This window comes from Gambusia affinis, linkage group LG07, assembly GCF_019740435.1.
Source record: "Gambusia affinis linkage group LG07, SWU_Gaff_1.0, whole genome shotgun sequence".
Classification (NCBI taxonomy): domain Eukaryota; kingdom Metazoa; phylum Chordata; class Actinopteri; order Cyprinodontiformes; family Poeciliidae; genus Gambusia; species Gambusia affinis.
In genome coordinates this window covers 27,275,624-27,300,559 of record NC_057874.1, presented here as the reverse complement: position 1 = coordinate 27,300,559, position 24,936 = coordinate 27,275,624, and the positions used below count along the sequence as shown (strand labels likewise).

Here is a 24,936-nt window from a genome sequence, read left to right as displayed (position 1 = left end):
TGTTTTTTAACAACCCATTAAGACTTTTTGAGAACAACAAACAGCATTGTGAAAAGAAAGGAACACAGTCAGCACGAAGGTTGTAGAGCAGACTTGTAAAAAGCTGTTGATCCTAAAAGATTTAAGATTCGGAGAAGTTCATCTTCAACCATAATGTCCTAAACTTACATGCCTGTCTGTTAGAAAGGCTTTAAACCAGGGGTGTCAACCTCCAGTCCTCCAGGGCCAGTGTCCTGCAGTTTTTAGATAAGCACTGGAATGAAATGGCTTAATCACCTCCTTCTTGTGTAGATCAGTTCTCCAGAGCCTTGCTAATGACCTACTTATTCTCTTCAGGTGTGGAGCAGCAGAGGCACATAAAAGTTGCAGGACAGCGGCCCTTGAGGACTGGAGTTTGACACTTGTGCTTTAAACGGATCAAAACATGAGTTAGAACAGCCCAGACAAAATCCAGAGCAAAATCTAAGTGAACATCTGTGCAGAAACTTGAAAATGTTTGCTTGCAGATGTTTTACAGCCACAAACATTAGCACATTTTATTGTCACTTTATACGACAGAAAGTAGAGCAAAATTGTGAAGTGAAAGAATTCTTTTTATAAACAAGTGTTTGCCATGCACTGAGGATCTATCCAGTCTGACTGAATGCAAGAAGGATTTTACAAAATTCCAGTCGCAAAGTAGAGACTTACTGAAAAACACTTGCTGTTGTGAGTGAGTGAAATAGATCTACAAACTTTTGCAGCTGTTAAAATTAGAGACATGGCAACCATATTCATGTCAGATTATGTGTAATGGTTGTCATGGAACCCACATTATAAACTTAATGCTTACATTAGAATCTAATTAATTCTTTGCAAGGTTTCTGGTTGTTTTCTTCCTCCCCTTGGTGCAATCTATTGGGTGCTGTTGTAACATCCCCAATGTTCTTTTAAAATTATTTTTTGTCAGTTATTATTTTTATTATTACCTCTAATGGTAGAAAGAGAAAACTTGAAGCTCTCAGATGCCTGAAAGTATCTGTAAACTGGTTTGTTTGTCAGTGACATCCTCCGTGATGTAGTTTTATTCTAATAGCCGCTTCGGATGCTTGTCTGACACAAGTCGTATGTCGCCGACGTTGGGCTCCTTCAGCCCGCCGTCCTATCCCTGCTCTCTCCTGTTTGGGACGAATGGAAGTGATCCAGGCAAGCCTCCACCGCAGCTGCTGACAGGCTCCACTGAATTCAGAAGGAAAGGTGTTTCAAGCAGGAACAACCTCCTTTAATCCCTGGCAGCCTTTGTTTTTTTCTCCTCACATAAACTTGAAGACACACGGGGGATGTGAGTGTGTTTGGCGTGCTGCTCGCCGCATTGTGGTGAAGGAATGGATGCGAGCAGAGGCGCACCGACCGAGGCAGCTCTGACACAGACCCAGCTCCTGTGTGATGCAGCTGTGGAAAACCCAGGAGGACGAGCCGACGACTGCTTTTAAAAAATTAACAGACCAGAGATCAGCGCCTCCTTGTTATTCAGCACGTGTTCGGATTTGATTTGAGGATCTGGGAAAAAGCCATGTTGCCTGTCTACTCTCCTGCCTTACAATGAGAGAATACACCAGCGCTTTGATTTCTTAATTCCCTTCTCTTCTTGCTCTGATTATTCCCCTCTCGTGTGTTCCTGGGCTTTGCTTTTTTTTGTGATCACTGTGGAAACAACTCGCTTAGATTACAGAAGTGTGCAAGAGAAGAGGACAGCGCTGGCATCTCTCCATGCGCGCTCCGCTGTTTTTTGTAAATATTAAAATTATGGAACTGTGACTTTAAACTGAGGCAGCAAATATCGCATGCTTCCTACATCTGCTCGGTGTACGGACTGAGTGTTCAGATGCGATTTTGAGTAAAATGCTCTGATTGAGGACCTTCTTTTTTTTTTTTTTTTTGCCGGCTGTTAGTGACGCAACATCTCACATAGACTGCATGAGAAATACATGCGTAGAAGGGCGTGAACTTGGCAACGGCTAACATCCTCCTCATAAATAAAGCATCAACTTGTTCATAAAGCCAATTCGCGTGGTTTGCATCCTCCCAGTCACCATCCATCCAAACTCATCCCGCTGTAAATAATGGATCTGAAAGCGGACCCGGAGGACGCGGACTTCAAGCGGCCGGCTCCCATTGAAGTTTTTGCCACCAGGTCCACGCTGCACGGCATCTCGCACATGTTCACTTATGAACGAAAGTACGTGAAGCGCAGCCTGTGGATTGTGTTCTTCTTGGCCTCTTTGGGGCTGCTGGTGATGGTGTGCGTGGACCGGGTGCAGTTTTACTTCGAGTATCCTCACGTCACCAAGCTGGACGAGGTGGCCGCGTCCATGATCGTGTTCCCTTCGGTCACCTTCTGCAACCTCAACTCCTTCCGCTTCAGCCAGGTGACTCACAACGACCTGTACCACGCTGGCGACTTCCTCGCCTTGCTCAATGGCAGGTGTGTAGGTCTAATTGAAACTATTAACCTGTGGGCGGTGGTCTGTCTGTCTGTCTGTCCGTCTGTTTTGCTGATTCCAGCAGAAATCTGTTGTGTGGTAAAGTTTTGAACCTATCCTGAACAGAAATTGGTTTATGAACACATTCTTCAACAGTTAAATAAAATAGACACATTTAAACTGTATGATTGCAAAAAAAATTACACATTTCTTTTTGTGTCTATATTACAAGTTATAGCTGATAAAACCCTCAAATTATTATTTTTTGGGTTATCAATAGCCGTGTTTATATTACAGATATGCGCAAAACTTTATATTCTGCAAATGTCAATAAAAAAAAAACATTTCATGAAATAAGAAAGGACCTAAAATCACACATGAATGAGTTTGTCACACAAGTCATTAAAAACATGCAGATCGTACAACTACTTCCTGTCTTCTTCTTCGTGGTTTGTGCCAGCACCATCGGTTGTTAACAACATGACTGGTGAGATGCAGAAAAAAAAGTGTTTTCATTTTCAGTTTTGCAAAAAATTCCACCTTATCCTACTGGCCAAACATTTTATCGGGAAACAATATTTTCTTTCTCTAAATTGATGTGTTTCTATTAAGCAACTTTATTTTCTAAATGTTAAATTGCACAAACATATGATCAATTGAAATATAGCTAGGGATACTCCACACACAAAGGGTTACCCACAAAACTCTCTGCCCAGTCCAACTGTATCCAAACATGCTATTAGAAAGTTTAGTGGAAGAAAAATGTGCACAAGCAAAAGGCATAATTGCAGCCTTTAGAGGTTATGTTGCAAAGCTTCTTAAAGAGTGCTTCACTGTCCACAGTCGCCATGCTCTTACTCATGTCGAGGAATGGCTGCTAAGTACATGATTGTAGTGTATAGATGGAGGTTTAGTAACCTTTAAAACTGTCTAATTGTGAGAATGTTGCAGAAAGGAACTCTTACGCCACATAATTTAGTTTAAAAAAGCCCAGTGCCAATCTGCATCAATCTAAAGAATAAATTGTGGAAGGAATCTCCAAAAAAGCCGCCACCACACCTCAGTCTTATACACATCTTTAAAAACATACATTCCCATTATATCTGGTTTTTGTTAAAATTCAGCTGGCAGCTCCGACCCTGAGAATGCTGAGGGAGTTTTGTTATCGGGATGTGCCTGAAGAACCATGTCTTCTGTAGAAACCTCAGACAAATAGGGAGATATCAGGAGCCAGGGCTTATTACTGTCTTATAGTGAAGGAGTGCATCTAAAAGCATTCCCACGTCTGTATTTTGGCAATGACACGACTCCTTTTCTCCCAATAGGAATGAACTCATGATGAGCTGATATGAGGAAAATAAGTGTTAATCCATCGTTTATGTAAACTGTTGACTCACCGGTTTGTTGTAAGTGGATTTTTATATTAACACACAGACACATCCTGGACATTGGTCACGACTCCTTGCTTTTGAACTAAAGAAAACGTCAGAAGTGTCTTACCTGGGTGGAGCAGAAAAAGGCCTGAGCTGCTGCTCAGTGGTCCAAGGGCTTCTTTTATGATGAAAGTAAACTTTGTATTTCGTTTGGAAATCAAGATCCAAGAGCCTGAAGGAAGATTCAAGTGGCGCAGACTCCAAGTTGTTTGAGATCCTGTATGAAGTTTCTACAGTTGATGATTTGAGGAGCCATTTTATCTGCTGGTGTTGGATTACTGTGTTTTTATTGAGTCTGAAGTCAGCATGCTTCCCTCTTCAGACAAGTTTTATGGAAATGTTGGTTCTATCTTTCAGCAGAACCTTCCACACTCTAACATTTCCAAACGTACCAATACTTGCCTCAATGTAGTTATTAATAATGCTATTCTTAAGTTCTCGAGCAACTTGATTTAGATTTTATTAAACCATTTTCATAGAAATTAACCAAACCACATGTTTGATTTAGGCCATTGTATGGAAAAAATCTATTTAATGTGCAAATTTCCCTTTTAAAATAGATTTGTCAGCATTTAGTCAGAAAACTGAACTTTTCTCCACCCCAGTGAGGTGATCTGATCACAAACGCTTCTTGAACCAGCTGGCAAGACGCTTCAGGCTACCGTTTCACTCTGAAGTCGTACAAAATGTTACTTTTGTGTCAAATCCTGTTAACAGCAAAGAAGGCAAACTAAAGTCAGCTATGACGTCTGAATTGTCTTGGGTGATGCCATGTCTGCCACGCAAGTGCAAAGCACTGTTAACGTTGGCCTGCTTTGATTGTCACTTTAGGAGCTGTGGGAGATCTGGGAGATGTGCAAAATAACATGGACAAAGCATGCAAAGCCTTTTAAAGCTCTGAACTCCGCTGGCCTTCCTCTGATGCTGCTAAGGAAGATGGAAGGTCATGCATGAAAGGTGGCCCCTGAAAGCAGGGTGACAGCAAATTAAAGCATTAGCATGAGAGTTAATAATGAAGAGAACTATAAATCGTGTTTTATTGGATATTAACCCTTCATGTGATGGTTATGTAATATTTTCAATATGAAATATGCTTCTAACATCAGTTTGTTGAGCTGTGATAAGTGTCTGAAAAAATACATTTATGAACTGCACTCTGATGAGAAACTGTAACTGTTTCTAGGGTGATTTCACTCCTGTCCTGTTTGGTTTGTTGTAATTGAACTCTGGTTCATTTTCCTAGAAAGTCTGGTTTGTCTGGAGAGGTTTGGTCCAAACTCTAATGTGGACCAAAACATCAAACTGGTATGCTTAAAACCCATGTATCAGTTAAAGTTAACTCTGGTGCGGTTTATGTGACTAGAAACCGCTCCGGGGCATTCTGGGTAAATACAACCAAAACAAACGTGTGAGTCTAGTGTTAGCAGGAGAAATGGTTTGTGGTCTTTAGCCAAAGACAAAAAGAAATAATCTCGGCGCTAAAATCTAACACTCCTCCATTTTTTGTTTCCATTTTGTGAAGAAGGAAGTTGCGTGTTTTTAAAGGATTTTGTTTTCTTGACACAGCGCAGTGTGAAACAGAACTGCATTAGCTGAAAATGTGACAAATGTTGTAATTTCTATCCCGAAGCCTATTCTGTTATCAGGTGTGAAAATACCCTTAGTCTTAAAAAAAAACAAAAAAAAAAACTAATCTTCAGTACAAGTACTGGTTAACTCATTTTTAAAAAATATTTTAAAAGAGCTAAAACGATATGGGAAAAGAGCAGAGGTATGATTGCACACAGCGGTACAATCACATACCTCTGTTTCTTTGGGAGTTTAGATAAAATAGCAGCATTATTCAATAGATTTTTTTAAAAAAGAAAACGGAGTGACAGAGCTACGAACCGACCAAGTGACAGTGTTTCATGTAGGAACATTCTGCTGACTCAAAGCATTTCTTTATTATTTTATTATTCATGGTGCACAAATATCCATGCATTAGATTAATGACTCCAGTTGACTTGAACGTCTCCTGTTGACAGTGTGGAGAGATGTGCGTTACTCACAGCTGCCATCTCTTCCCTCTTCACTTGTTGCACCCTGACGTGCTTTGATCATATAGTATCGTAGCAGCCTTGACAAGCTCGCTGTCTCATGTTGAAAGTGTTGAGTTTGAATATATTCACTTTTTGTTTTCAGTGCCACCCCTCTTATTCTGGTCACAATCCCTAGAAGAATACTGATGGAGACATTTTACTTTGTTCTGGAGCAGGGGAAATTCACTTGTCAGAAAGCTCACAAAAATTAATATTTCATTAAAGCAAAAATAAAATGTATGTGGAAACCTGACACATCTTAATCCCACCTTGAACACATCACTCCATTTATTTTTAGCATATTGATCCACTAAGCTCAGCAGCCTAATGCACAGAGTACCTCTCTGCATCCCGTACATGTTTGGCTGACGTATATCTAATTCCCTGTTTTCACTCTGACTATTGTTTTTCTATGACCTCTGTACATGCATGTATATTCCAGCTATTCTGGAAAGTAACATTTCCCTCTTTCTTGAGTCTGTAGCACAACTGCTTCAGACTCAAGTGTGTGATTTAAAAATCAATACTTGTATACTATATAACATGTTTTTGTGTTTTTACCAGCAGTTCTAATAAAATATCAGGCTGTTACACCTATTATGTCTCAGACAGAGAAACTGGTGAAAGACCAAGGAAAAATCAAAACTAAAAAGGCAAAAAAGAAAAAAACAGGAGGCTGAGGGAAAGTAAATGTAGTTGCATTTGCTCCGAGTGACTTTGATGAGCTGACTCTAGATGGAGGGAGGGGACTACAAGCTGAGGCAATTAACTTGTGTCTCATAAGCTGTGTGATGAACACGTCTTTATCCCGGCGTAATTAGTGCTGTTTGTTAAGCTACAGAGTTGTCCCTCTGATTAACACTCTCCCATCTCCCATTGTTTCTTGCCCTCTCTGTTCTGTTGGCTTTGAGGGGACTTCTATTTAAATTTTTTGCTACTCAGAGAAGTAAGGCATGAGAGATTTTTCTTTAAAAAACTCTTTGTAGGCGGGTATATTCGCTTTCCAGTTAAAAGTAGAATGAGTCGTAGATATACCAGGACCCATGTTCAAAACACATTGAGTCATAAAGTGCGAATGCTGGAAGTGGAAAGCTGAGTCCACTGGGCCATAATGTGTCTGTATTCAATAATTTTGACCAGGTTGCTCCAACATGTGTGCAGTTTGAAACATAATAAAAAACAAGAAGTATCCTTAAGCTTTGTCCAAATTTACAAATTAAAATATTTCAGTGTTTAAGAATGTCTCAGACTAAAACTTTGCTGCTATTTGATACTGAAAATGAGCATTTTTCTCTTCCCATAATCAGAAAAAGGTAAAAAGTGATATGACAGAATAAATAACTGACTTGACTTAAATGTAGTTTAAAATGGTGCATTTGCAAAGTATGTCCAACAGTAGTACAAAAAATGTTACAACCACACATAGGAGGGATATTTCATGAAATTAGTCATTTTTTCCTCTATGGCTCCACCAATGGGAGGAAGAATACCTGAATGAGGAGGCAATTCCCTTAACTTTAATAGAGTATTTTTAATGGTTTGTGTTACAACAGCTTTATAAAACCCCTGAAACGCAGCTACAGTTTTGGTTTTGGTTTGCTATGCCAAACTTACTCACCAGACGCTCCAGTTTTGGCTCTACTGCAGACATTCAGACCTGTGATATTTGCCAAATGTCATTTCTGAGATTTAGGGTTACTGGACTGATTTGTGATTTCATCTGAGGCTCTCATTGCTGAATCTTAAAAAGGAAAGAATAGTTTCCATGATGTATTCCTCTCCCTACTCACCGTATTGTTACTAAATCATTGATTTTCTAAACTTTAAAAGAGACGTATGCCTTTTTTTTTTCTACCAGTGCATCATTTTCTGTGGTCTTAATATAAGTTTAACTTTTGCTTTGGTACAGAATGCCTCTGATATATATCAATATATAGCTATTTTTTCTTTCTTGCAAACAGTAAACTTTGTAGTATTTGATGATGCACTTGGTTCCCCTCTAGTCTTTTACTTGGAAAATGTATTTAAAGATCATTGTATAAAGAAACTGTCAATATTGACTCCAGAGAGCAATCATCCTCCACTGTGCATCATAACAGCACACAGAGCTTAAACTACAAACAGGTAGAAAATCAAAGTTTCATGCTCAACTAAATGTACAAAGCTGTGCTGTAAATTAAAAATTAAAACTTTTTAGTTTTTATGTCCCTTTTATATTTTGTCACATCAAAACTGAAACATTCATTTCAGATTTGTTTGGGTTCTGCAGTATAACTACACAAAGACATAATTGTGGACAGCCAGAAGTTAAAATTAGTTTAAGTTTCTAAATCCTTTCTAAAATCACTTTTGCCTGTGAGTGCAGCTGCAGGTCTTTTATGCAATGGAGATCAACAATTTTTCCATTGAACTACCTGCAAAACATCTGATAGCAGATATTTATATACCCGGTATAGAAAAACATCTTTTTTCATTGTCTGGCATTAAATCAAACATTGAATAAACATACAGTATGTCGGTTAGGGTTACCACAATTATTTAAATTTGCTAAATGCCAGAAGAATTAGAGGGAAAATATTTAAGGAATCTGCATCACTTTCTTCCAAATCCAAATTTGACTTGCAGTGAGATTACGATGCCTTTGAAGACCAGAAGATGATGTCATTGCTTTGTAAAGTTCTGAGTTACAGGCCTGATGTCTACTGCTTCATTGGGTGACAGCATGAAAAAAATCACAAGAAATCATCAAGTACAGACATTTTTTGGCCTTAGCAACTTTCCTTGATCCCTTGGTACCATTTCTAGATTCCCAAAGATCACACATTTCTTTCTTCAGAAAATTATATTCAAGTATGGAAGTAAAAAGTCTGAAACTCTCCAGGGCTTCTGTAATTAGCTCCAGCTTCTCTCTTCTGAATCTTTGGGTTCAGGAGAAAAAAAAATCCCCACATGATTCTGCCACCAACATGTTTCTCAGAGGTGTTGTGTTTAATGTGATGAATGGCTTTCTTTTTTTTCTTTTTTTTTTTTTATAGCTTTACATAGCATTTTGTGTCTACTCCCATAAAAAGTACCTAAACTGTTTATGACTTTCTTTTAGCCACAATTTTTCTTCTAGCTTCTAAAAACAGTTGGTAGTTTTGTATTTTATCTAATCCATCACTATTTGTGTATTTCATAAATCCCAATAAAACTTAATTATTTTAGAAATGGTCTGACTTTATTAAAATCCTGTACTACAAATACAAACTTTCTTCAGCCCAATAGCCAACTGGGTCAGGTAATACATGAGTCATACTCGGTCAATATTTTCTCCATTACACACCAGCGCCATAAATCTTTGGGTTCAAGTTGAATCATTTCTGTAATGTTTTACTTTACATCTTGACCACTTCATCACTCTATTATTTTTTGAGAACTGTAGTTTTCTTGGCTTCTGTTACTGGTGGGTTCAATGGCAGATGGGGAAATTTAATCTCCAGTCCTTACAGGGAAAGTAGGTCCAGCAAAATGCCTAAAGAATAATGATTTTAATTTTAATATAGTCAGAATTTATCACAAAAATATCAAAATGTTGCAAAAATCCTGACAGAACATTATTAGAGCATTTTTTTCAAGGTTTTGTGGCTCAAAATTTTCTCATTACAGTTTTTGTTTTTATTGGGAAAGAAAAATGTAAGAATAAAACAACTTTTTTGCCCTACAAATGCAGATGCTTCTGAAATCTTTTCCTCTGAAAATTTGAACTTCTCAGGTGGGAGGTTGAATGGACACAACAGGTCAGACATTACGTAGTGATGGGTTTGTGTTCATTATCTGGCAGGTTCCACCGCTGCCACACTGCTAAAGACAACATCAAGTTTAAAACTGAGCCACTACAGATTAAACCTACTCCACCTTTGCGCTGTCTGTTGCAAGAAAAGGTGTGTGTGTGTGGGGGAAAAAAATCAATCTGTTTTCCATCGCATATTTGCAGGTTGAAGTCACACCTGACAGTGCAGAACATTGCAAGTAAATTGCTCAGTTTTATTTTGATTATGTTGCAAAGGCAATTATAAGATAATTAAGAAAAAGGTCATTTTGGAGTCGCTGTTGCCGGTGAGATGTGCTCCATCAGCTCATGGAAGTCACAGAGGCGGGTCTTCTGCTTACCACGGAGCATGGCTCCAACATGTTTCCTGAGCTTGCAAACCTTTCCCCCGATTCACATGAGCTAAGAGTCCAAAGCCACAATATTTAACTGCTAGGTGGCTTTTTAAATGATCTATTTCAGCATGAATCTGTCTTACAGGGTTAGTGTCTGAATTTGAAAGCACTGCTTGAAAATAAATTCAGAGAAAGATGATTCTTGCTTTTTAAACATTGCTGCATTTGCATTTCTAGTTTTTTTTATTAGTGTATTTGTGGACAAGTGATTGGGGAAAGTGAGGGCAGACATCAAAAGCAAACAGTAATGACATCAAATGAGACTCTGCATGAAATGAGTCGCATGTTTCTGCTGTGTTTTGGATTGGCGGTTTGTGTAATTGCTCATTAATATGACAGAAGCTTGTTTTGGCTTGCTGCTCTTCATGGTGGCCCTAGTTTGCATTTGTATGACCTTGTTCAGATGAGGATAGTAGCTGTGTCAGAGCCAGGCGCAGAATCACTAATACACAGCCAGGCAGGCCTTGTTAGTGCACTGGGACAATTAGCAACAACAGGAGAACCGTTTCAGATTGTTCATCTTTCAGATTCTGGTGTTAAATAAACAGTAATGCTCATTTCCTCTGTCTTACTGTAAGAACTGAATTTAGTTTTTGTGATGCTCAGAAAAGCAGTAGCTGTTTGGACTCACCCATAAGGTGGCAAAAGTTTTGCAGATGTGCCTTCATTCCTTTTAGTTCCCACAAGAAAATTAAAGTGCTTGTGGCCCATAATCCAATTTTGTCTCTCCCACCCATACACGGAGAGTTTGCAGTGATTGCTTTAGGGAGCGGTGGCAGGGCAATATTAAAAATCTAGCCGTATTATTGTGATTGTATGCGCTTCAGCTAAAGCCTCCTGACTCGGGGATGTGAGCAGAGCTTCTTAAGTGCTCTCCTGGCAGCTTTGTGTTGCTTATAAGACAGGAGCTCTGGATACAATTCAATTAAGTTCGTAATATACCACAACAAGCTGTAGCTTCTTATTAAATTGTGACAGCGTAGTGATGTAGTCATAATGTAAGCCCGAGTTCTGGCCTGTGATTTTATGTCTTTTTTACTGAGTTTATGTGATTTGTGTGACGGATCTTTTGGAGTACCACTGATTAGGTCAATTCAAGCATTAATTACATGTTTTAATTTTAATGTTTTTAAATGAAAGACATTATCTTGCTGCAATGTAGTTTTCTGATTCATTCTTATATCTGTTTATGTTCATGTTTCTTGATTATAACATTTAATACAGTAAAACATGTTAAGATTAGAGCAGAAACAGGACAAGTGATGACATGTAGACAAGTTCAAAATTAAAGATGCGATCTATTAAAAATGTAACAAAAATAGAATCAGATGATTAGTGAATACTGGTTGTTTAGACATGAAAGGCAAATAAAAGAGTTTAATTACGCTTTCTGCTGAACTTATACTGGGAAAAAACTGCTCAGGTTAGGACAAACATCCTCAAATAATAAGGTTTTATGGTCATGGCTTTTTTTAAGGTGAGAAATTAGCAGAGGAAACTTGCTCTCAGCTTCCTGTAGGATTCAAACTCTAGAAATTATCGGTCAATTCAGACTCGCTACAAAACAGCAAAATTCCAAATCAATCAACTTTTGCGACCTGAGAGGTTTTAGAACTAAAACGAATAAAAGTAAAATACCACTTAACATTTACTGTCAACTAAAGTCCTGAAGTCTAGATAGCCTGTCTGCTTTATTTATTAAACGGAGCTGACTCTATTGCCAGAAATCGTAGAACGCAATGTTTTATTTTTATTTAGTTTAAGATAAATGAGATATTGGTAAAAATGATCGATATTCAAGGAGCCTGTGCACATCCTCTACGTCTCCCTAACTCTTATAAGTAAAGTAAACCCAGAGTTTTAGGTTGGTAGATTTACATTGTGTGCCTCCCTCATTATTACTGGAGACGGTTGGACGTTCAGGGAAAGTGACTTTGAATTTGAATGATTAGTGGATGACTATTTGCACTTAATTGCTAGAACATTTTTTTTATTGTTATTCAGAAGTTCATATGATTATTATAAATTATAAAAAAAAATCTCTTAAACTCTTTAAATTGGGTCATATCTTTTGGTTGTCCTTCCTTCAAACTGGTGGACTGCAGGTTTGCCCACTTTTTCTGACAAATCTCTTGAAAAATTCCTGGCAGTCACCAGTTTTCTAATTGGCTAAGCTGCTGGTTTTGTGATGGCCACTCCAAAACATTGACTTCATTCTTAAATCTGCTATATTCTCTGTCTCTTTGTTTATTAGGAAAAATTGCGACCAAGTTTTAACTCCCTTCTGATGTCTTGAGTTGTTGCTACAATATTTTCATATATAATCTTCAATATAATGTTCCCAAAGGCCCATCAAGGTGCTGCCACCATGTAATTCACAGTACATGCTCCTGTTTTCCTCTATATGCAACAATGGCCATTGTGGCCTAGCTCTTAATTTTTTTATTTAGTCAGACTCTGGATATGTTTCCAATAATTTAGGTATTTTTCCATGAGTGGGTTGAGTGTAATCTGGCTTTTTCTAATGCTTTTAGAGTAATGGTTTCTTTCACCCCATGTTGGTACAGGACTGGGTTCATTGCAGATAATGACACAATCTCAACAGCTTCAGTGAGCATCTTAACGAGGTCTTTGCTTTTGTTCCATTTCAAACAGAAACATGTTGATATCTGGGAACAGATTTAATCTCCCTTCTGTTTTATAACTCAAAGCCAAATTTAATTGACATGATTTTATGTTTCTTCTTGAAAGTTGTCACCCTGTAATTTATCTGGATGTTGAAGCAAACAGAAAATGACAAATCAAATGGATTTGTCCAATGTCCACGTCTGGTTTGCCATGCCTGGTCTGCACAAAAACACATTTTAATCTGTTGGAGTGACAATATATCAAACTGTGGGTGTTTCTCAATATGACTTACTGTGTGGCATTCACTTCGACTGTAACGCCAGCCGCTGTGTTCTCACTCATATTAACTTCATCCAGCATGAAGCATGACTGACCTAAATCTCTGTTCAGTTGCAAACATAGAAAAAGAAAATTACCCCCCTTTCAAATTACACCACACTCCGCGTGACATTCATATTCTGAGTCTGAAGCGCGTATGCAAGCCCGCCGTGTCCACTGTGGAACATATGAAGGTGCTCCCAACAAGAGAGTTGGGAAATGAAACGAAATTGATCTGTGCTTTAATATTAAGGCAGTGCTCTCTAATTTTCTTTCATCTCTTTTTTAAGCCCAGACAGACTGACCTTGTGAAATTTGAAAAAAATCCCATTTAGTTTTTCCACTAATAATGATTTGAAATTCTGCCCATGTAAAAAATAAATAAGCTAAGTTTCAGCATCAACAAACCTTTGGACAGATTTATTGTTGGAGCCAAAGGGTTTAAACTTTCTCTTATTTTAGCCTATAATTTTGAATTCTTTGGTTTTAGAAAAAGAGTTATTGATGTGTGTAAATGTATATTGAGCAATCCAAAATGATCACAATAGCATGATACATGAACTGTTTAATGGGATGACTGCCACTGATCACGTTACATTTTTCATTCAATGAATAAATTAATAATTATCAGTTATTTCCTAAAAAAAATGCACAAGTCATTTTCCATGTTCCTCAGTCTGTGTGCTTCACTTGTTCTTTTCCACAGAGCTTAAAATGAGCTCTTCATAATTTGGGTGCTTGTTCTACTGATGGGTCATTGCTCCTGAGAGGTCATCAGAGGCCCATTCTGCTTAATTGAGGTGCATTTGTTTCTGTGAATGATGCTAGTTTCCTAACTGAGGAATATTATAAATGGTTCCCAAAGTGTTTAGACCAACTTATTCATTAGTCATTCTTAGTCATGTGGTTTATGGACAATAAACTGAGCCTGAACAAAAGAAATGAACTGAGTTTTGTAACACAAAGTTTTATTTAAAGGGGCAGTATTAGTGTTTACCAGGCAGATAGTGACATTTTATAGCATAATCAACTAACTATGTTATCTTCAGTTGCTATATATATAAAATGTGTCTTAAAAGAAATTTGACTTTGTAATTTAACATCTTGATATTAGGGGACTCCGCCTTCAGGAAGTCATCATAACGTTGTGCCTCTATTTACTCTTTAACAATGTTTTTACTAGTGTTGCACTGATAAGCAGCTTGTATAATGAGCCCAGCAGGTGTAGTTCTGCTAATTGCTGCTGGCTAGTCTGAAGGAGCTGAATGGGGAGGGGTGTGAATTGCTGCAGTGCAGTGCTGGAGCTAAGTGTACAGTGGACCCCAGCCTATTTGCAGATTCACCTATACAAGGAATTTTTCTGTGGAATGTGACTCCAAGTTAATTGCAAACTTTTTCACAAAGCATATCTAAAATTATTAAAGATGAAAAACAGGTTAGGAAGCTAAAATACCTTGTTGTAATGCAATATAAAATAATGCTGCTTCTAAAGAAAAGCATGGATTCCAATTGAGTTAAGATTTTTAAACATTCTGATTATCTTATGACTCAGATTCAACATATTTAACCAGATGAATCTATCCTCTGTTTTGATGGTCATGTAAACTTTACTTTATCTTTAGCAGATGTTTATTCTGACCTCTTCTCACTTCAGTCCTTTGCCGGTTCATCACCATATTTCTTACCCAAAAATCCCAAACAAACCATTTCAGGCCTCTTTACCGAAAACCACCAGTTTGCTGTTCTTTTTTAGTTAAGTGTTTTCATAAATCCTCCATTACGATTAATAAAAATGCTTTAATCCCATGCATTTTTAAATACAATTATATCATATTTTAAACTAAATGAGTATGAAATATGACTGAAATAACAATCAAATATCAGTAAATATAAATTAATTGACTCGATGATCCACATTGTGTTACAATGGACTCACTAGAATATAGAAAATAACTTTAAATCACAAACCACATTTTGAAAAGTGGTTTCAAAATGTCCCCAGTGGAGGTGAAACTTCACGCCTGGTTGGTATCCTGAGGCAGAGGGAATGTTTCTGTGGAAGAAGTTGGGAAAAACATCAGCAAAACTGCAAAGTTATAAAAAGCTAACTGGACAGAATGAATGGCACATTTCCCAGACATTATCTTTGTAGTTGATTATTAACCACTAAATCTTTTTCTCCACTACTTTCCTATGGAGGACTTTTAACATCTCTATATATGTGAAATATTCTATTTTATTAGTATTCTTTTCTGAAAATCTGTACTGCCTTTCTTAATAAGAACTAAGGGATTTTATAATTGTCTTTTTTTTAAACAACCTCGCTTACAGACCTCTGTGAGGGAAATTGCAAGTTTTATTTGTGCAAGATTTCTGCAGTTCATGTTGTCTTTCATCGATGACCGTTCTTCTCTATGTTTACTCGATCTTAGTCATGCATATTTTTCTGCATAAGTTTCTGTCTGTATGCAAATTTCACTGATGCACCATTTTATTTTTGCACTTTAAAGATGAAACTCAGAACTTCCTCTTCCGTGTGTTCAGAAATATCTTTTGAATAAAACAACTAACACAAAGCGACACTTTAATTGTTTAACTTTGTAGAAGACATTTGAAAAGGAGGGGCTAAAATTACATAGTGTTTGAAGCTTTCTTGCCTTTTTATTTTAAACTAGTTATATTAACACTATTGTTTCCCTTACTTTTCTAAATGATTAGAAGAAGGACTGTTTTAGATTAAAAAGTTCTTTTGAATGTCTTGTTTTATGTATTAAGTTGAGTGCCTCTCTGTCCAGGTATGAAATTCGGGACCCACATCTGGTTGAGGAAAGTGTCCTGAAGGTCTTGAAGGAGAAGACGGACTTTGCCGACTACAGGCCCAGACCCTTCAATATGCGTGAATTCTACGAGCGAACGGGCCACGATATAAAGGAAATGCTGCTGTCTTGCTCCTACAGAGGGACGGAGTGCAGCGCCGAACACTTCAAAGTGGTAAGTCTTAATACTTACACTGCAAAAGCACAAAATATTACCAAAGATTTCTGATTATTTTCTAGTGCAAACGTCTTTCAGCAAGACAGTGGTGCTTGTTTAGAATCAATTAATCCTGAATTTTGATTAAAAAATTACTGGTTTCACTGGCAGATTATTTCACTTATAACATGTGAAAAATGTCGTGTTAAAAGTGAAATAATATGCCAGTGGAATTAGTATTCTTTCTAATATGTGCTTTCTAATATAATGCTTTAAATAATATTAAGGTATTATTGACTTAAAACAAGCTCCTGTGTTGCTGAAAAGTTACTAAGATATTTGTATTAGAAACTATTGATAAATACTTGGTAAGATTGAATATTTTTGCAGTCAGCAGAGTGGTTTTATGAGCATGTTTGGTGTTTTTATGTTATTTTTGAATTTATGATGTGAGCTTTGTGGAACAATTCTTACTTTTTCTTGCATATAGAAAAACATTTTAATGACATAAAATGCTAGGTTTAAAAAATGTTTGCTCGACTTTTAACAACAAGGGTGTGACTAACGGAAAGACACAACACTCAATATGCAACAGTCTCTTATGTCATGTGTATTTGCAGCAGTTAATTAAAAGTTATCCAACTCCTTCAGAAGAGCTGAAAAACATCATAATGTGTTTTATTAAAATTGTCTAATCTTCAGTAAAAACTGTGACGTTTTGCTTCGGCTCTGTTTGGTTTTGTTTACAGAAATTTAGTCATTTTCTTCTGTCGTTGCTCAGCAGTTGTAATAAAATGCCTCATAGGGCTTGTTGGACAAGAGCTGCTTATTGCTATTGATGCAGGACTGATAAGTGCATTGATTCTCTATTAGACTTTAAATTATGTGCAACAGACTATTGAAGGAGGCTGATATTTCTTTTCACATTTGTGGCATGTCATTAATGACATCTTTAAAAATGTGTTGAATAGATGATTTCAATTTCCTCAACCAGTCTACATCATTTAGTGGAGATTTTTTTTTAATACCACTAAGTCACAGCAGAAAATCATCTCAGCGAAGTTTAAGTAAAATTAAACTTTTGAAAATACAGCCTTGATTGAACTCCTTTGGGTGACTCTTTATTAGTTTTTCATCTTTGTGAAACAGTTTTTGATCTAAAAGGCAGAGATGTGTAATGTCAAAACAAAACGTGGTGTAATGTTTCACTGATACGGTGTTTAGTTTGATTAGAAGCAGGTCGGTAACATGAGCGTCCCTCAGAGTCCTCTAGAAATAAGCAAGAGGCGTTTTAACATCAAGTGAAAAATACTGAGTGTAAATAAAACATTAAAACTCATCATTATTTCACTGGAAAACTGAAGATTTCATCAAACTGTCCAGATATATTTGTCCTGTCTACATTGTTGACATTGTGTTGACATGTTAAATACTTCTCTTTAAATGTTTTTGGTTTTCATTATTATGGCTATAGAAGCAGAAGCCATGGTAAATATTTCTGCAGCACGTTTGTTTTCACATTTACATGGATGTGTTTTGAACAAATGCTCAAACAGATTTTTAGTGAAGATGACTGATGTCTTACCATTTCTGCGTCTTATGAGAAATATAAATCAAAGTAATATATTTTTGGAAATCTATCCCTCTGTGCCCTTCATAGTTTCTTAAGGGTGAAACATCTCATGATCCCCCAACCCCCATTCCTATAAAAGCATGTAGTGCAGCAATACCCACATCATTTGGCTCCTCTAATCTGCTGATGTGTCCACATTAAGTCTAGGTAGTTGTGTTTATGGCAGATGGTGCATAATATGGCTGTACTGTATTAGTGCAGTGGAGGAAATGGTGAACAGCTCAGCAGAAAGTAACTAATGGTGTGGAAAGAATCTCCAGTGTGATAGAAAGTGTGACAAAAAGAAATGATAACAGCAACCCTGATTCTCACTGTGTGGAGCTTCTGCAGGTTTGTTCTCGGCCTCTATGAGAACAAACCTGTTCTCATGTGTTTTGCTAACGGACATCGATACATTATGCTGCTTCATCAGAAGCAGAAAATGGGAATAAAGTTGATTTAACTTGACAAAATACCAAAAAGCTTTGATTTTAGATGATATTTGCTTTTATATTCACTGCATCGTAAACATACCATGAGTACTGTATCACCATATGTGGCTGGGTGTTTAAATGTAAGATAAACTTGTAAGCTTAATAAACTTTAATTCATTTCATTTTACAGTCTCAACAACAACAGAAGTTGATGCTAACATGCTAACACAGAGTCAAAGTTGCACAGAAGACTGTAGGTATATGTTTACAGTTCGGTGGATGGGAAACAGAAGGACTCATTATTTATTAAACCAAAACCAGCAGCGCTGCTGCGGCAGAGGCGTTTGTGTCTAAACCTCAAAAAAATGCCAACCAAAGGTCAAAGCATACCATGGAGGATAAGGGGATAAGGGTCATTATAAATAAATGAAAAAAATAATATACCTACAAATATACTTGGATTAGCATGTACAAAACATAAAGGACAATTATCAGTCAGAGGAACAAAACTGAACAACAATAAGCTACATAAAACATAGAAAGGCGTGTGATCAAAACGTATCATCATTTCAGTGTCTATGGCTTTATTTCTACGTGAGTGACCTGTGAACTGTCACAAAGTCAGTTGTACAATCTTGAGCCCTGGGGAGCCTGCTGCAGATAATATTCCTGTAAGTGTTTTTCCACTTTAAACACTCAAAGGCAACAGCGACAGACCTCAATCTGCAGCGAAAACTATAACTTTGTGAGGCTCACCCTGTGGGTGCTAGCAGGGAGTCCAAGAAAAAGACAGATGACCATGAGAGAAAGGAGTAGAGGAAGAAGAGCAGATATACAGAGACTGAAGCCTAGGTAACAACAAAGACTTGGGATGTAACTGAACATAATGGTCAAGTGCTCCAAAGAGACACAAAGGCACAAAATAACAGCTGCCACAACAGCAGCAACAAAAAAGTACTATCGGTGGACACCCAGCTTTGTGCTCATTTAACCTCCCAAAGACCACAGAGCTCCTGTGTATCTCCCTTCTCCAGCTGTCTTCTAGTTTTCCCTACACAATGCAGCGTGGCACGTCTCTCCTTTCCACTTATTTACTTCCCAAAATGTCTGCTTGTCCACTAACAAATCAAGGTAGAGAAAATAATTTTTAAAAATGGGTTGCAGTGATGTTTGGCTGCACTGAACAGATTAGAAAACATACAGAAGTCTTTGACAGTTTCATAATCCCTTATAATTATAATCCACATTATAATCCATCAATCAGTTTGATATATGCATGTAGCTGCAGCTGTATTATTTTTACTACAAGCAACAAAGGTTTCTTTTTTGTTATTGGCGTCATTTGTCCTTCTCCATCTGTAGAAGTGCCAGACAGGACAAAAGCTGCGACCTTGAGAGATTTGAAGATGAAGATGAAGATGAAGACTATAATCACAGCTTACAGTCATTCTTACTGATGTCACTACTTATTTTAAAACTGAACAGAAGAAAACTGTTCTGTGCTAACTTTTTAAAAATGCTTTTCTACAAAAACAAACATAAATTAAAATTTATTTTGCTTTTTTGTCACTTTTGTAACTTTTTCAGGTTATCTGGGTCTTCTTATGTTATTATATTTATACGAATACCATTTTCTACAAAAAAAAGATGCAGTTTTACCAAATTCTCTGCCAATTCTGAGCACTGAGAGTTGTTACAGTAATCAGGAACATGCACATTTTTCTCTTTTGACCTAAAGAAATCCATCATAAAGGTTAGTACAAGGTGCAACATTGAGTCTCAGAGCCTGAATAGGTGAAGTGCAGAATGGTACACTGAGTCTTTTCAAAAGGGAAGATGCATACTGCGGCAAAAAAAGAAAAGAAAAGAAAAGATGGTGCGACTTTTTCTGGCTGATCTTGACATAAATATTACCCAGTTTAGGTTTTTAAAAAATGGCCAACATTAGCATTAAATAAAAAAAATAAAATAATCAGGCTTATACTATCATTTGTGATAGACACCTTCCTCATCATGAGACATTATTATCCTACATTTAGTCTTCTTTGAGTTGAGAAGCAATCACTTTCAGTATAGATGTCTGTACAGAAAAGCTTCCTGTAAAATCTTCAATGGTTGATTTCAGGGAACTGCTGCTGTATAAATGATGTGTGTTGTTCTTCAAGGTACAAACATTGTGTGTTTGTGCACATAAATCAGAATGTGGAGATCTTGTTAAATTAATTTCTTGACTTGAAATGTTTATCCCTTCCAGTAAACGCCTGACTTTTTTCATTTCTCCATTGATATTCAGATTTCTCTCTTTGTACAGTAAAGAGATGGGATCAGTAGAGAAATCCTGCTCTCGGATTGAAGTTCACAAACTATCTAAAGCAATATGTTGGCTTTATGCAGGACTTGTTTTATCTTGGAGAATTTAGACATGAAATTTGAAAATTTGTTTTGCTTTTCGTTGGTTTTAGTTTAGAAGTTCATCATTTAGAGGCAGGGAGTGTTTTCCTGGCTGAGTTGTTTTGATTGTTTTATTTTGAGCTGCAAAAGGTTTTTTTCTTGTACTTTCTAAGTTTATTATTGATGCATAATTTAAATCAGCTCACTGGGATGCGATAACCTGTTTGTCTCAGAATCTTTGTAAGCGAGCAGTCATTTATAAATCCCTGAAACTTGCCATAAATCCGTTTAATCATCAACTGTTTCTGACAGATTTCCCCTTTGTTCAACTCTTCCTTATTTATTTCTATTCTGGTCTCATCCATCAGCTTAAAGCTGATGATTCTGCTGTTCTTTTTTTGGCTGGCTGGCTAATTCCCACCCTTTTCCCTCCTGAGGATAATTCAATCAATTTGCTATTACTGTAGAACTCAAAGACATGGATCTATTAGGTTGTTGCTGAGTAATGAATGAATTTCTAATGAAAACAAAAAAAGAAAACAATTTCTCTTTTAGGGTAACAAGACTGCTGGCTTTCCCTGACACTAATTTTTCTTTTGTTCTTATCTAGGGACAAAAATCTACTTATTAGGTAAAAAGATTTTGTAATTACTCATTTCAAGACATATTTTAATTTTGATATTTTCCCCAGGCGTGCTTGTGCTCTCTTTCTCAACTTCACCACTGTTTGCTCATTTGTCATTTAAATGTGAAACTGGAATATGTGTCACAATTCAAACAGTAATGACTCTAAAAAAAATATTAATATTATGCTATTAAAGTTACAAACTGGGCTATAAAAACACACACCATAAAATGTGGCCATGGGTGAAGTGCCTGGAGCCTCCGTCCCTGCAGAGAGGAAAGTAATGATAACAGGCGACAATTATCTGTCAGAGGGATTTGGAAAACGCACATCCCCTGCATAAACAATGCAACCCATCTGACCCCATGGTCATACTTTTAATTACAAAACGACGGCCATTTCTTTATTTATTTAAGAGAGGCTGGTGATGTGTGTGTGGGGTTGAAAAGGGTTCAGGGACAAAGGGTGAAACGAAGATGAAAGCAAAATTCTAAGCATGAATGGATCTAAGAAGCGGTTTAATCCGTGTAACCCGGCCTGGTGTGTGTTTGTGGGGGAAGGCACGCAGAAGGCGAGAGTGATGGAAAAAACGATTCACTGAACTGTACAAGCAGTTTGTGTTAACAACCATGCATGCTCACTCTCACACCTGAGGTCAGTTTAGAATCAGTAGTTAACCTTTAAGCATGTGAGTGTGGACAGTGGGTGGAAACCCCTGCAGAGAGAAACCCACTCAGACACGGAGAGAACAGGAGAGTCCACACAGAAAAGCTCCGGCCAGGATTCAAACTGGTGACCTTTAAACCCTGGGCTTAACATGCAAAAACACACACACACTGAACAGGAAACATCAAACACAAACATTAGCCACAGTTCCATTGACTGTGCAATTGTGAATTTTGAAATTTCTAAAATAAATTTACTGAATCGATGCGTGCTAATTTAGAAAACACTTGTACTTCCATAAAAAGATTTGGCACCAGGTGGAGGTATTTTTTTGGTCATATCAAATTTTGTTTATTTTGCAAAACTAATGGAAACACCTTTTTTTTCATCATGAGTCACATGAACGTCAGGAAAACCTGATGATGGCGCTGAAGGTTTTTTAATGTTTCATCTCTTGAACAAAATTATTCACATGCGGTTTCAACTGTATTTCTTATTTGAGTCACATGAACATCAACTGGAAGAAGACGACAGGAAAACCTGCCGTCTTCAACACAGTTGCATATTTTTTTTCCATTAGTGGAATGTTAAAGTTTTGTGCATATTTGTAATAGAAACACAGCTACTGATTGTTACCTCTTTGTTTTGGGCTGTTCTTGGTTTTAAATATCCATGATTGCGTATGTGAATAGTTTAGGGTATTGTTTGCTGAATTTTATGGCCTATGAGAGAATATGGTTGTAGAAAAAATTCTTAATCTCAAAATCTGTTTACCTCTCTGGAAAACAAATAATATGCAGGCAGAATGACTGCTTATGCTGTTAGAGAAGATTAGCAGTTTGTCCTTGATGCATCTTGACTGAATTGATTCTCCAGGGCCAGGAGATTTGCTGATCTTTTTTTAACCCATTTTTTGTTGTTTCTTGTATTTTTATTAATCAATAAGTTACTCAGCTGTGACGCTCATATTTTACACCCTGATATAAGGATGAATTCTGTTTCTCAAAACTCAAGTATTTCTAATTGAAACCAGAAAAAACATTTCAGAAAGTGTGTGGTGTCTGGAAAAAAACAAAAAACAATCCTAGTTGATATTCAAAAATGATTTAAGCGCTTTGCAGAAGTTGCCAGAATAAGCCCAATATTGTAGATGCCAAAACTCAGAGTGGGTTGTGGACACTGGTGGGAAGATCTAGGAAAATTTTTGTTATTCTTATCCCACATTGCAAATATTCAGCAGCAATATCACGTCCACATATTTTCTGATATTGTGGAGGCCTAAAATAATTAAACATCAAAGCAGCACACTACTTTACATTGAATTAAGTACCAGTTTAAGATCAGATTATTTCAGTTTTGTCAAAATGATTTGTTATCAATATTATTGTTACATCCAGTCCTAAAGAGCTCATTTCACCAACATGTTTGAATCAGATGAGTGGTTCGGTACCAGGCGGATGACACGCCGGCCCGGGAATTAAGCCAGTTGGTTCAGGTGTGCTGGACCAGGTGTGCATGTAGAAGGCTTTAGGACTTCGGCTGCCTGTGGTGGTGATCTGTGCCAGACTGAGGCTCATTTCCAGCTGTCTTCCTGTGGTTGGTTTGGCCACGCTGAATGTCGATGTGAGACATGCAGCGGACGGGCCTGAAGAATTCCAGCTCAGCAGCAGAATGTGAAGCAGGACTCGGCCGTCCCGGTGAACAGATCTGGGTATTCTCCACGCCGGTGCACAAACAGCGAACGTGAAATCCTGCAGATAGTTTGAGTTGTTATTCATACGGTACTGACAGGTGGCAGCCTGCTTTATTAGGCAGCTAATTACCACCCAGTCATATTAGTGAATAACACTTTTTCCCCTTCTCTTTGTCCTCTCTCCATCATGTTTGAAATTTAGTCGTTGTTTTAGAAGCTTAATAGTCTGCCAGGGTACAATGGTATCGGAAAATTTCATTCTTCTCTACCACATTTTAATTAATTGAAGAAAAATGTGATTAATGGTTTTGGCATTTGAATTTGACTCTGATGATTACATCTGCTGATGGATGATGGTTGCCATAGGAGTCCATGCTGTTCCCTCTGATTTTATGATATAGCTTTTGTCCTAACTGTATTATTGAATTTAAGACCGGAGGGGATGAATGACAGACGGGTCAAAAAGATGTTTCTTCATCCTGCGGATGACAGGGTACAGCTGTCATCTTGCACTTCTGTGTCTGGAGAGAAAAAGTGTGAAAAAAGGAAGATGGAGCTGCACTGTGTTCTGATGGGTTTTTACCTCGCCAGGCATGTCTTAATTATTTTTTCCATTGTCTTCCTGCCTGGTAGATGTCCTATCATAAAAAACACCCAGCCTTTCATTCCTCTCTCTCTCATTTTAGGTATTGATGTTTCGATGTATGGAAACAAATTAGAAATTGTTGTTTGTGATTAGAAAAAAAAAACTGTATTCTTCTACAGATATTTTTTTCTTACTTCCAAATATGTCAAATATTAAGATTAATTTAACATTTTTTAAAAGAAACAAGACACTTTAGTTACAGAAATAGAGTTAATTGGTTTTCCAGAGTCTGAAACAGTGACCATGAAGTTTTCTGGTTAAAATGAATGAACTTAAGGAGCCCTGTATTAAATGAAAACAGTTCACATAAACTGAAGAAAATCTAACAATAGAAAGTGATGAAGCATCTATAAACAGCACAGAACAAAGTCTTCCACTGCTGATAAATCCTATTGTTCTCTTTGTGAAGTACATCTGTGGTTTCCCGGCTCAGAAGTCTTGTGATGATTTGTTTTTTGATGTCGCTGCAACAGCAGAATCCACATGTTGTATCTGCCCCAGTTAGTCAGCGATTCAGTCACTCAGCAGCGTTTTCATCTGAATTAATAAAAGATGCTTTAGATTTTTTTCTGATGAGAACAGAGGCTTGTCACTCAAGGCACACACAACCTCTGTGTGTCCTTGCTTTCGTCTGTACCAGCACCAATGCCTGCAGGCAACAGAGCAGCCACTGGTTGTTGTGCGTGTTGTTCAAGGTTTTGCAGTTAATCTTAAAATGTTCAGCTTTCGAAATGTTGGGATCCGAGTTTTATAGTTTGTTTTTTTTTT

At 37.3% G+C, this 24,936-nt stretch overlaps 1 protein-coding gene across 1 annotated transcript in view; it reads left to right on the top strand.

Moving 5' to 3' along the window:
- The first annotated feature begins 950 nt into the window (after window positions 1-950).
- The window catches only part of asic1b (acid-sensing (proton-gated) ion channel 1b), a 189,829-nt gene continuing 165,843 nt past the window's right edge, over window positions 951-24,936 (top strand). Inside the window, exons 1-2 of the mRNA XM_044121670.1 lie at window positions 951-2,464; window positions 15,924-16,119. Coding sequence (XP_043977605.1) covers window positions 2,103-2,464; window positions 15,924-16,119 — 558 coding nt within the window. The 5' untranslated portion in view covers window positions 951-2,102. The remainder of the gene's footprint in view (window positions 2,465-15,923; window positions 16,120-24,936) is intronic.